General features: G+C 35.4%; 1 protein-coding gene across 2 annotated transcripts in view; it reads right to left on the bottom strand.

The window, feature by feature from the left end:
• The window catches only part of PARN (poly(A)-specific ribonuclease), a 67,227-nt gene that overhangs the window by 43,722 nt on the left and 9,540 nt on the right, over positions 1 to 13,965 (bottom strand). For both annotated transcript variants that reach the window (XM_035339629.1, XM_035339630.1), the window contains 9 exons: positions 13,791 to 13,833; positions 13,025 to 13,105; positions 11,197 to 11,253; positions 10,101 to 10,178; positions 8,920 to 8,963; positions 8,434 to 8,476; positions 6,630 to 6,705; positions 4,561 to 4,671; positions 4,407 to 4,476 (listed from right to left, as the gene is read on the bottom strand). In XM_035339629.1, coding sequence (XP_035195520.1) covers positions 4,407 to 4,476; positions 4,561 to 4,671; positions 6,630 to 6,705; positions 8,434 to 8,476; positions 8,920 to 8,963; positions 10,101 to 10,178; positions 11,197 to 11,253; positions 13,025 to 13,105; positions 13,791 to 13,833 — 603 coding nt within the window. The remainder of the gene's footprint in view (positions 1 to 4,406; positions 4,477 to 4,560; positions 4,672 to 6,629; positions 6,706 to 8,433; positions 8,477 to 8,919; positions 8,964 to 10,100; positions 10,179 to 11,196; positions 11,254 to 13,024; positions 13,106 to 13,790; positions 13,834 to 13,965) is intronic.

Genomic DNA, 13,965 nt, shown 5'->3' with positions numbered 1-13,965 from the left:
AGAGATCCAGAGTAATACTGACAGGACACAGTGCTATTGCTCCCAAACAAACAAAAAGCCACCCACCCAGACAAAAAATGGACAGGACGCTTTGCTCATATCATGGTTATGTCCAAGCCATAAAGGTACACCTTACAAGAATAAATTAAAGGGAGGGGGAATACAAAGAGGCAGTGTGGAACAACTTGACAACTCGGTGAATTTTACTAAAATTCAGTAAAAACATCTAAGCAAAAATTCTGGGTAAGATATACTCGCCCAGGTTTTATGATGTTTAGGAAATCAATGCAAGGCCCAACAGCAAGAACAGATTTATGCCGAAGATGCATATACCAGAGATTAAGATCAGTTTTTCATTCTCTGAGGCACCAGTCCTACATTTATCTATTTAGCCAAAGAACTTCTCTAAACAGCATTTACACACATACACACACACACTCCCTGAAGAAGTGGTGTTAACATTTCAAGCATTTCAGCATTTCAAGGATGTTACAGCAGCAATGACATCTTGTAGCACTAATTTATATCACATGGATTATGTGCACAGAGCTGCAGCATAATCTGTAATCATGTATCCGTGATTATGGCCACAAGATTCCTCATCTGCAAAAAAAATAAATTAATAAGGTTGTTCTGTATGACAACACAAACTCTATTAAGTTAGCTAGGTTCCTGAAGTTGTAGCTATGGCATTTGTTTTCATTATGCTAAGCTGTAATTATTTAAATATATATTAATCAAGCTAAGAAAAAAGTTAATTCCTAATCTATTTAGAGGCTACAGCCAGATCACATGGTCAGAGATCTATTTCTCAGTGTATAACAACATCTTAGGAACTCTGATGTGTTTTAAGTCAGCTACTTGAAAGCTGATTGCTTCTGTGGCAAGTCAAGTAAAAGAAGGAGAGCAAGGCTATGATCAGGACATTTCACAGCAACGCATAAGTAGTCTCAAGTAGTCAACATCTTTCCTCTGCACTGAGTTAGCTTCAAAGTTTTCACAGCTGTGTGATGAACTCAGTAGAGAAATCAATGCAGCTGAAGAAAGAAAAGGCTTTTTTTTTTTTTTTTTTTTTTATACCTAGATGGGTTTACCAGTCCTGCTAGCTCTGCCACATGTGGCTGAAAGCACAAGGACAGCAACTGTTTACTTGTACACTGTATTTGAAAAGCTATTGGTCAGGCTGCAGAAGAGCGCATTGACATTCTTTCAGAATTCTTCTGCAAAGAAAATCAAATTCATATAAAAGCAGAGAGCAATTAACTGATTTGCAGTACACGCTGGAGAATCTGACTCCCACAAACACAGCACAAAATCAAGCTATTTGCACATACTTCAAATTTTGGTTTCTGATATCCCTTTGTATGAAAAATATATTTCTAAGACAATTTCTACCTCTATAGATTATCATGCTATCCAGCTCAGTAAAACATGGTGTTTTCATTTGTTTCCACCTCCAGCTACATCAAATACATATAAATAACCTAGAGAGATCTCAATTACAGCTGTCACTTCCGATAGCTCATTGACGGGAAGTAGAGAGTAATTGTTTTGTTTGTTTTTCCTTTCTCTTTGCTGCCCCATGACCTTCCCCCCCCCCCCCCCTTTTTATTTTCACTTTAATTACATTATCCTTATCTCAGCCCATGAGTCTTTCCATCATACTTTCTTCTCCCCCTTCTTCTTTTGAGGAGGGTGAACAAGAGAACGGTTGTGGTAGAAATTTAGCTGCCCAACAGGACAGAACCACCACACATGACAGAACACCTGAACCGTAATAGCTTAGATATTAAAATACAAAGTCTCACCATTTCAACTCTTAAATTCATCAAGATTAGAGGGATTACTCATAGCAGGTGACTTTCAAAGACTACGTATATAAAATGAAGCATAAAGATTACAGAAATGCATGTCTTTCTGGAATTCTTGGCTTATGAGTTGCTTACCATATAGCTTACTCCATTATATCTACAAAGAGCTAAACAACCCTAAAGCAAAATTTGGTTTTAATTAGTTCTGCTCTTACAAGAAGCTGCAACTAAAGATTTTACCTATGTTCATCATTAACCCATATGAAAATTAACGTATATGCTGCTGGACACCGCTCTTGAACAGCAAGCCAGGAAGTTCTATTACTGTAGTGACATAATTAAAGAGGTCAAACTAACAACAAAAAAAAGGTATTACCTTCCCTACCTTCCCTTTGTTAAGGGAAGTTTGAAAAAAACAAACAAACAAAAAAAATCAAATCTCAGTTCTTCAGTTTTCAATTTACTCTTACTGTTCACATTAGTGAAAAGTCTATCTGAAAACATTTCCAAGATCCTATCCATCACACCAATCATTTAAAAATTTAATCTCTGAACTGTTTAAATATTAACTTGCAGAATTCAGATAGGTTGAAATTAAGACTTTATAAGCAACCCAAAGAATCATAAAGAAGTGGTCTGCTTTAAAGAACATTCTTCAAAGCTTTATCTTGATAGTTCAAACTGAGAACATTGCTTCTAAATAATAGAAGAACTACTCTGTTCAGCTTCTTTCAGGAAAAACTTTTGTGACAGATAAACTTTCATTCATTTAGCTTACTGTTTGCATGTTGCAGTTTGTATTTTGCTTGAAGAACATGACTACAGCACAAAGAAAAAGGTTTCCTTGTTCTGACTGGTGCCCACGGGATCAGGTAGAACTTCTGGAGGAAGGAGGAAGATAGGTTTTTTTCTCCCCAAGAAGAAAAGATGCTCAGCTAGGGAAAGTTGCTAGACCACAAACTAGAGAAAAGTAGGGGTAGCAGAAAGCTAGCTGGCAGCCCCAGGCACACCTGCAAAAAAGCCACATAAGCAACATACTTCCTGGGGACTTTAAGATATCTCTGTAAATTGCATAAGCCCTGGATGCTACTTAAAGATGCTAAACAGACCAAGTGCTGTAAATAAACATCTGGTCTACAAGGACATACTGCACAGAGCAGATGACTTGGTGATTTAGATATCCAACAGATCTGGCTTCTGGTGTGTACTTTTATCTTATCTTGTTATTTTGCATTACAGCCAAAAAAAAAAAAAAAAAAAAAGCTTTAAAAAATGCAAGCCTTGGCCTACTCATTGTAAGGAAAAGGCAATATAGTCTCACCTCCAAGCTCTGAGGTAAGGTGACAGATGTTATTAAGAATACAGCAAAATCAAAGTAAGTTCATGTGAAAGTAAGGTATGGCAAGTCTTCCAAGTTTCCTTGATTCAAAAATTATAAATAGCCTTTCAGAAACAAGAAGCTACAAGCTCTGAATGACAGAATGGATGAATATCCTTTTTTCCCCTTGTAAACAGCAATTTTCAGCTGTTGCTTAAGAAAAAAAATAAAGCTGTTCTTCTCCTTCTAATTTTTCAGGAACTTTCCCTTTTGTTAGTTAGGCAGCGTTAACTCTGAAGCCAAAATAGACCAATTTTACAATGCATGGCAGGCTTCCTCTAAAAACCTTAAAATGCTACTGTTGGAGGAATGCCGCATTTAAAGCGGCCAACTTAATTCACTTGAAAAGCTTAAACTTAACCTATTGTTGTGACAATTTTAGAAGTCTCAGTTTTTACTTGCTACAGATATTCATCTCTAGGAAGAACTGAAAAAGCATATTGGTTAATGACTGAAAAAATAACTTTTGCAAATGGCATCTACTAGTTGGCGTGTGTGCTTGTCTGTGTTGGTGTTACAGAAAACAACCCTGTGACAAGTCCTATCTTAAAATGAAATTATGCTGACCAATTTTATCACCACTTTTACATTCAAATCAAGTGGTTATTGTATCAAAACCATCCATAAAGACTTCTAAGATTTCTCAAGTCTTGCATGTAATTTATGCAAGTACTTGCATGAACATCTAACTCAAAAATACCAAACAAAGCATCATCCAATAAAATTACTAATCATATGTGCTTACTGTGCCTTTAAAAAATCCATTACCTGATAATACAATAGCTTTATGTTATTTCGGATATTGTTTAAGCATACCTAGTGTTAACAAATCAGCAGTCCTACAACAAAGAACACTTGACCAGTTTCTCCTCCACTAATCCCAATGATTACTCTAAAAATAATTTTCTGAACTATAATCGTATTCTCACCAATGGCATGGACAAAACCGTTAAAGCAATCTAGATTCAATCTTCTTTTAAGTTTGCTTTTACAGGCTAGCAGAAAGTAAACCATTCTCTTCCAAATAAAAAGTATTTACTGTACAAATTCTGGCCTCTTTGCAGCATTACTAGTGTGAAGAAGAAAGCCAATCTAAAAACTGAAGTGTAAAGAAAAATGAAGTTAGCCATTAATTTGGATGCCAGAGTTATATATTCAAAGACTAGTGTTATATTTCTATGTTTTAGCATTCTTTTTTTAATACAGCAACTACTTACTTGTTAAAAAAAGGTTCTATGAGTTTTGATCTAGCAGACACATGATTTTTTGGAGGACTGAGGAACGAACCTGATAAAAAAGAAGAAAATCAGCATGTAATGAGCAGTTACAGATACCACTTAAAAAAAGGTTTGAAAAAGACTACGTAGATACCTAGAAAATTAGCCATGGAGATGAAGCACAGTCCAGTAATGTAAGCATCATATCCTGCTTCATGAAGCTGTTCAGAAGAGGTATCATAACTTGGAAATCCTTCTGCACTTTCTGAGGAAAAAAAGTACTTTGTAAACAAATGTCACACAAGTTAAATACAGCTGTGTATGTTTACCCCCCATATTTATTATGTCAGAGAGTATCATTTGTACTACGTTTTATGATTTTCAGAAGTTCTGAACCAAGCAGAGCTTTTTTTTTTTTTTATTAAAGAATAATAGGTTCCTAGGATAGAAACCACTTCCTATTAAAAAGCTATTAATCTCCTCTTTCACAGACCTACTTAGCTACAACAGAATATTAATACTAATGCAGTGACAGATTTCCCCCCGCACCTCATTTTCTCATGACTGTCTTGTATTTAAGAGAACAGTCACTCAGGCTGATTGAAAACTAACACTAACCCCTTTGCTAGCTATCCAGTTGAACTATGGCCAGATTTTTTCAAACTATTTAAATTATTAAGATGTAACTAAATGACTAAAGGATATCTTAATAGATGACCGTGTATAGTGTTTTTGTGGTATTGAAAAGTATTCCTTGAATCATCCCTGAAGGCAGAAACCTCAATATGCACCTGTCTGAAGAGAAGCATCCAAGAGTGCCTAAGTCTCACTACCAGAGATGCCTGTGTATATCACTTTTTCTTTAGTTAAAAATTTTCCCTTTCCCAACATAAAAATTATTTTACCTTGGTAGCTAGCTTATCAGCCTCTAGAAAGATGGTTCCTTTTCCTCTAGAAGTTATACTGAGAATAGGTCTGCAAGAATGCAGTTAACTGTTTAAAAAGCCTGAATCGTGACCTTTATATTAAGGTACAGACTGAAGAGTAAACTCTAATTTATTACATTCTATTACATCTAATTTATTACATTCTATCATAGAATGAGAAGCTAAAACAACATAGGACTTAAAACAGTAATACAGAAATACTGTCATAACTTATATAATGTAAATAAGCACATATACTTGGCATATTTTTAAAAAAGAAACTGGAATCCAAATTTGATAAATGATTAACAAAACACCAGGCATTTTTCAGATGAGCTCTTGTAATTGAGTTAACCTATAGGAATATATTTTGCTCAAGATTTTTTTTTTAAATGGTAAAATAATAACTCTATATAACATGAGAAAAAAAAAAAAAAAAAGAGTACTTGACAGCTGTCAAATTATACATCCTCAGGAGAAGCTACAGGGGACACAACACCAGAAGGTGTGCATGCAATTACTGTACACTCCGTGTGCATGATACTTCTTAGGTCTAGGCACAAGGGACTCCTGGTCTTTGTCCAAGATTGCAGAAGTAAAAATTGGTCATATATCTTATTCTCTCTCCTGTTACTACAGCTTAAGTGCATCTGCTGTGCACATTCAGCAATATAAGAAGTATAATTCATCTTGATTTTGCTTAAGCATAGAGTTTCCCTCCCAACATACTCTACTGCTCTGTATTGCCCTCTTTCTAAACCAGCAGCTCAAGAGAAATTTCAGAACCTTGAGATAAACTTGTCCTTTGATAACATCTTCTTTCTTTCGCCTCAAAGCACAGAAAGCTCTAAATGAACTTCACTAATTTCTAGAAAACCTGTAAATAGTCACTGCTTGCAAATTTTCTTGGCTTTCTTTGTTCAAGTGCCTATCAGAGTACTCTGGCTTCAGACTGAAGGACTATAACAAACAAATGAAACCATTGGAAAGAGTTTCAAGTTACTCACCAAAAATCAAGCTAAAGAACAAATGCCATCATTAGAAAATGACAGAACTGCTGTTCACTGAAATACTCCCATTCTTCTATTATCTAAAATAAAGTGCAAGGATTCCTACCGACTTCCACTAATAGTTCTAAATGCAACTGCATTTATTTTTTAAGGTCCTTTTCAACAAAATACTAAATATTAGAAGGGAAACTCACATTCCAGGACAAGAATGAAAATAATGAACACACACTCTTTTCTCTGCTAGAGGAAAATGTTTCCAAAAGAAGACCGTTTTGATATATCCTTACCAACTTTAGGAGGACTGAATGGATCTTCTTTTAAACGCTTTTCCAGTTCTGCAAGGGATGTATTATTAATGATCTCCTGCAAGAAAGGACAGCATTAACTGTCAGTGCCAAGCACAGTTTTCTCTGAAAACTGAAATCAAGTAGGATAAAATGAGTATTTACTGCTGCCACCTTGTGTCCTCTAAGGATTTATACACAGCCTCATTTCAAATTAAAACACCAGAGAAGTCTGCCAAGACAAGTTTTAAAAAGAAGTTAACTTGCCTAGCCTACAACATACTCTCTCTGAGTTGCAAGCATTTATTAATGTTCTTCAGAATTCTTGAGGTCAAATTATACCAAAATACTATTTCTATTTGAATCTGTCACCATGCAGGGCATGTGTGGTAAGGGAAGGCAGCACAAAGAACAAGGTAAAATATCCTAAATATCAATCATAATGTTTGAAGGCATTCAAGGTGAGTATCGAGGTGTGTCTGCCAACTGGAAATTCTTGAATATTTGTATATGTAAATACTGCTCATTTTTAAGTAGTTCAAAGACAGGAAAAGAAGTTTTACAATCATAAAGCTCATTTCATCAAATCCTACACTTCTGCTCAGCCAAGATGCAATACTGAATATAATGTCATTAAAAAATATCCAGATTAAGTTTCTTTAAACCAAACTTAATTCACATTATTGAATAATCGAATATTCTTTGTCAGTCAGTACAATGGAAAAACCATGCAGAATGAACAGCAACAGAAAACCAAAAATACCACACAATATTTCTTAAGCAGAATTGGCTGAAATTTGAGGACCAGGTTTTGCTTTGGTTCTAAATCAAGACAGATGTTTACAGTTATCATCATGTCTCTGTTCTGAAAAGGTATGAAGAATTCTGTACAATGAGCAAGGTCAACTCATGCATCGCATTGGCATCCCAAAGTGCCATTTGGTAACAGTTGCCTAAAACCTGAGCATCTACTGTAAAAAGTAGTACAGTTATGTTGATATTTTTAAACATAAAACTTGTGCTGGTTTATTACTTTTCAGAATACAAAAGCCTCTATTATTACTACAGTAGTATTCAAGACAAACTTGAAAACATCTAAGTAGATCTTAATGAGTTATGCAATATTCTTAAGTAAGAAAAGTATGCAAAAAAGATACTGCTCCATCAGTGCTTTTTTTTTTTTAATATTTAATTCAATAGCTACACAGGAGAGCACAAGAATATGCTCACTTATGTCAATACATCTTCCCTGGAAGAATAAAACTCATACTGAAAGAAGTTTTAAGAGAAAACTGCAATTTTTTTTCTCCTGCTGACTACCCACAGAACAGTAGGACATAGTAGAACCTAATGAAGTTCCATGGCCATTTTCTAGACAAATCTGAGTCAGATTCACAATATTCTGAAGCTTTGCATTTACACTTAAAGCAGTTTTGTGTCTTATCTATTCCTGAGTAACACTTCCCCTACCCCGAGTAGGTATGCAGTTTTGTGCTAATTTGCAATACAAACAAATACGTATCTAATCACATTTTAATTAGCCAAAGGTGTACATTTTGGAATTCAGAGCTGCTGTTATGTTAAAACTGCAACAAATACATATCACTTGTACAAATGTAAAAGTCTGTATTCCAAAATTTTCAGAAGTTTCAATCAGGGGTCAAGGATTTATTTATTTATTTTTAAACACAAAAAGGAGCATTGCAGAAAAAAAACTGTTAAGACATATCTCAAAGAAAATATTTCTTTCAATACACATAATGCAAATTTGTATCTTCAAATCATTCTATAATTTACATTAATTTACCTTAAAAGGTTGTGTACTTGCCATCAGTTTAGTATCCAATAGCCTAGAAACAAAGTAAGAGTTAAGTATATTGAAACACAATAATATCAATTTCACCAAATCCTCAAAAATGTTTTGGCTAATTAGCTGGGAAGCACCAGTTTCACCCTACTGTAACATTACTCTCTGGTCCCGGAGCAGCCAAAACATTACTTGGCTTTGTCCATTAACGAAGTAGGAAGAGATGTAATCAGTAGCAAATAAATCTTGTTCCAAATGTAGTGCAGACTCAAAATGCCAATCGTCATGCCAAAAGTGAGGGGGTAGCCAAAAACATCTTTTGCCAAGACGTAGAATAGCACTACTTTTGTAAAAGAGATGTTGCAGAACACTTAAAACTGTATTTAACTTGTTCAAAATTTTACTTCTAGTCATAGTGCTACAACAAACAGTATCAGCCGGATAAAACAATACAGAAGAAGTTACAACTTTGAAATAAGATCTTACCGGGGAAAGACACATGATGTTACTTCTTTGAACTCACTTAGGTCCTAAATTAACAGTAACAAGAAAGTAAAATCCAAGTATGTTAACTGTTTGTCAGTCCCAGGATGGTAGTTAACAATAGCAACAATTATCCAATCAGCTTCTATAATTGAGATAAAGTGACCAAATTCACATTTCATAAGAGATGCATTTGTCAGCATCGCTATAAATACCACCTCCAATTACACAGAACTACAGACTAATTATTTCTGGTTTGTCCGTGATTCATAGAAGAAGCATTCTATTACACCCAATACCCTATCCTATCATATATCCCAGGCTACCTGTAATTCCAGCTGCAACAAGTTTTACTTAAATATCTGAAAGGATGTTCCCAGCGTTTAATGTGTCCCTGCAAGATAAGACATCACTCGAGGTGGACTGGTGACTTCCTATGGGTTTTGATCTCCCAAGATTCAAAAGTGCAGGCATAACTGATGACTGCTTGTGTTCAACACCATGTGAACATGTCCCAGACTGCTTTCACCCACCTCACAATCAAGTCTTTCCCATCTACAAGCTCTTGAGGATCACAAGTAATGTAACTACTATGAAGCCCATCCCTCCAATGAAACCTTTGGCTTCCTCAGACACCATCCTCAGTGCCAACGCATTACTTAGTCTAACTTAATTGTAAGACTACTGCAGCCATGAACTGTCAAACTGCCCTGGGGCAGTCATGAATGCATGCTCCCTCCAATTATTCAGGCATTCCAGCTCTTTAACCTAATGGACATCATCATAAATTTTTGTTATGAGATTTCTTATCATTCTATTAATTTTACTATATTTTATATAAATACATTTTCCAACTTTGTAACTACAAGACGAAAAAATAACATAATACACAAGTTCCAATTTGGTCTCCTAACAAATGTATCAGTTACATTTATCTGCCCCTATGCAAGCAGATTTTGAAGGACTAACAGACGTGCAGAAGGCACAATTCACTTCCAACATTTAACCCGAATGTTTTAAAAATGTAAAGGATTCAGCTAAACTTTCTACATGAAGATTTAAGAAAATAAGGCAGTAGCCCAGAAGCCACAAGTACTCTTTTTAAAATACCTTTCTATTGTTCTCAGACTAGACACATTTTAAGGCATTTATGTCATCATCTAAACACCGAGAAGATCACTTACATCAGGAAGAGGACAATAGAACTGATGTATAGTATGCATAACATCAAGCAGCATGTTGTGCCCAATAACAAGCTTGCCCTGTGAAAAGTAAGTTAAACGTTAGTCACACTTCTAGCCATGGACAAAGCAAGGGCAGCATGTGAAAAGCACCTGTCACAGATGCTAGCTGAGAACAGCTGGGAGCAAACAGAAATCAAACCTCAAGACTTGCTCTCCACCTGCCCCCACAGACTCATCCATTCTCTGAGGGCTGCTACTCCTCTCTTTCCTCTATTCCCAACCACTTATCACAGCCTGCGGCAGCAGCTTGAAATGATGAGAAGTAGAAAATAACACTAAGAGAGCTTCTCACAACTTCAATGTATTAAAGATTAAAGTAATATGTCAGTCTGCTAACTTTTAATTTATAGCTTGTACAACAAATCACAATAGATTCTTTATAGTTGTAATTAATATATGACAGTTATTAAGGGTGTGACATGGCTTCTCACAGTGTGGAAACATTCATGCCAGATGCTGTACAAGTTCCTTCTTGAAAAAGTGCAAGATTTTTTTTTTTTATGTTAACTCTGCTTCATTTAACATGACAACTTTCTCTGCTTCCATGCATCTTTCCTTAGCTAAAGAAAACAATATGCACACACATTTGTTATCTCAAAAGCAGGCTGTCTCACCTACTTGAAAATAATCAGGCTGAAAGGTACATATGTCAAACTATAGCCTACTTAAACTATGTAAGTAGAAAAGACCCAGATGACTTTCTGTGATTAAGCATTTAACTGTGGGGAAAATAAACAATCTTTTTTGAACATGGAAAAAAATTGAAAGCTTAATTACCTAAGAGAATCTTGTTTTAAAAAAAAAAAAAAACTCTGCCGTTGACTCTTAGAGATAATGAGGTCATTCATGTCAATCAGTTTATGAGCTTACTTAACCTAACATACTAATCCATTGTAAACCATGTAACAATGTCAACTAGAAAAAAAAGAGAAGCAACTTTAACATGCATTCCACATTATCTTGCAAAATATGACAACAAAATAAGCCTTTGTTGGAATTATTTTTCTAAAGGTACATTAAAAATCACATTACTCACAGAATTTGCAATAGCATGAACAACTCTGGAAAATCCTACCGCATCATTCAGTTCTTCCTGTAAGTAAAAGATTCTGGCGTTAATGAAATATAAATACAAATACTGTCAAAACAGTACATGTAAACAGTCATACTGAAAATTTTAATCCCTGTTTGACTCAGATGTTTTCTCAGATATAAGCAAGAGCAGACCACAACAGAAGTGTCAATGTTTGGAAAATAAAAGAGGTCAAAGCCAGACGCTGGTGAGAATTCCAACTATAATATAGCTCTGGTTCACTGTAAGGTTGGACAAGTTGCAAGCTACTGCTGTAGGTTGACTCCAGCCAGCAGCCAAGTACGCTGCATTTTGCACTCACCTCTCCCAGGGACTGGGGAGAAATTAATAATAATAATAAAAAGTAAAAGGAAGGGAAAAAGACAAGTGGATCAAGATAACGACAGGTTAATAAGAAAAGCAAAAGCTCCATGCACAAGCAAAGCAAAAAGAGGAATTCATTGACTACTTCCCATCAGCGGGTAGATGTCTAGCCACTTCCTGGGAAGCATGGCCTCAGTATGCTTGCTTAATGGCTGCTTGGGAAAACAAACACCATAACCACAAACATCTCCCCTTCATTCCTCCTTTCCCACAGCACCACATGTGCTGCTACGAGTTTCAGCTAAACCAGACCCAGTAAAGTTATACCCAATTTGTTGTCTATACAGTATTTTCAGTAGTGCTCACCAGTTATTAGACTGTAAACAGCTCAAGAAGATACTAAAACTGTTGTATCTTCAGTTTCACTTAATTATTCAGCTTAGTTTCACTTAAAGCATTTTTCCCCCAAGAGGTTCTTCTTTTTCAAGTATTTTTCAAGTAATTTCTGCCTTGCATTATTTGTCTTTGCTCAACCATAAGTTAAATTCAATAAGACATTCATTGTTATTTTAGTTCAGCTCTTAGTGCCGCTAGTCAGACTGATTAATACACCTCTAAAAACTGCTTCAGAAATGTCTACTGCAGTAATAAGTCATTCCTAACATTCCTTTGGCAAGAAGAGATGCCACCTTAGATAAGGTCTCTATTAGATAGCTCCTTCCCTCTTAAGAGGTATTCTGCATGCAAACGTTATTCACTCCATCCAAGTTGATTTTATCTTGAAACACGTATGCACAAACGACATCAATGAGACACAAGTAATCAACCATGGCCACAATTTCAGTCTTAAGACTCCCAAAAACTCGCTTCAGACTTGATATCAAGTCCCATAAATAAAGCTGAGAGTGACTGAACACCACATATGACTTTGCAGTCAACTTGTTACTACAATAGCTGTGTGCAGCATGTTTCTATTAAGAAAAATCAGATTACATTAATTGTACAACTAAAAGGAAGTTTTTTCACCGCGTATTACATCAAGGTCAGATCACAAATCCAAATAACGCGAACACTTGCTCCAGAATTTTTGCAAGACTTTTTGCAAGGACTGTTGTTATAGAGCACTAACAAATGCAATTCAGCTGTTTCCTATGTCTAGACCTTGCTTTTCTGACAGAGCAGATTCACATAAGGAGGAATCCAGTGCTCTGCAATATTGGTTAAGTATTCTACAATTACTTACTCTTTAAAACTTTGTAGAGTATCTTGCAACTCTTTTTGCTATACTGCAAAGCAAAAGATATCTGAGTAGAATTTGGAGAATCAGTTTCAAACAACAGTTACAGACAAGCAAAAGGGAAATACTACCAAACCCTATCGCATGCAATTTTACACAGCTGATTGAAGTCATAAATTCTCCCCCTCTTTCACTCAAACTAAAGAAATGGAACTTACTGCAAATATTTACCTGTTCCTTTGCTTGTTTCTGCTGTTCTCTTCTTTTTCGTTCTTCATCATCTACCTTGCTAATAACAATATATCTCTCCTTCTAAAATCAGAAAAGTATCATTTGAGGAATGACTCTGAGAAGTTCATAGTTACAACCATTGAAAGTTTTTGTAAAGAAAATTAAGTCATATCTCAGCAGCAATAACTTAGCAACATGACTGTTTCTACTATAAGCACCACTTTATCATCCACACCCAAAAGTCTAATTTAGAAAGCTGTATTATGTATAGCCACTAAACCTAACTTTTCCTAAATCCACTTTTTACTTTTTAAGAAAGGTTATCAGTGTTTCATTATAGCTAACAGATTTCAAATATTTTTGAAACAGAGATTTGAGCTGGGAAGGAAGGATGCAGTATGCAATGATACTATTGTTCTCATAAGATTAAGAGTCACTTTTCACCCATATACATACTCCTCACCAACACTGAATGTCACAAACACTGCATTTTAAAGTACCCTTTGGTGTCCCTCTTTAAATTTTTAAGTAATAAACATATACTTGTGTGGCTTAATATAATTCATATATAATTCATATTTAAAGACTAGAAACTAGTTAATCATATTTTATTGAAGATGTTCCACATTTTGTATAACAAAGCTCAAGTTGGATGTAGAAATCAGGACTGTTGGTCAGACCTAGAGATCTGGAACATTAGCAAAATTGAGAAGTACAATTTTCTTTCAACAGGAAAAATGTTACAGGCAGTAACTTGCCTAGTTACCTTATCCGACTCCAGAGTTTCAACATGGATACCTTTTGGATACCTACATCAGAACACATGAAAAGTAAATGTAAGAAGTTATAAAACCAAAACACTTGTGAGAAAGCTCTCATTTATCTGCAGCCACAAGCCAGCTTCTTTGGTGGCTGCATGCCTTTATCATGTCATTTATTTT

Source organism: Oxyura jamaicensis, chromosome 14, assembly GCF_011077185.1.
Source record: "Oxyura jamaicensis isolate SHBP4307 breed ruddy duck chromosome 14, BPBGC_Ojam_1.0, whole genome shotgun sequence".
NCBI classification, from domain to species: domain Eukaryota; kingdom Metazoa; phylum Chordata; class Aves; order Anseriformes; family Anatidae; genus Oxyura; species Oxyura jamaicensis.
Note: the sequence above shows the minus strand (reverse complement) of the source record. Positions and strands in the feature narration are given on the sequence as shown.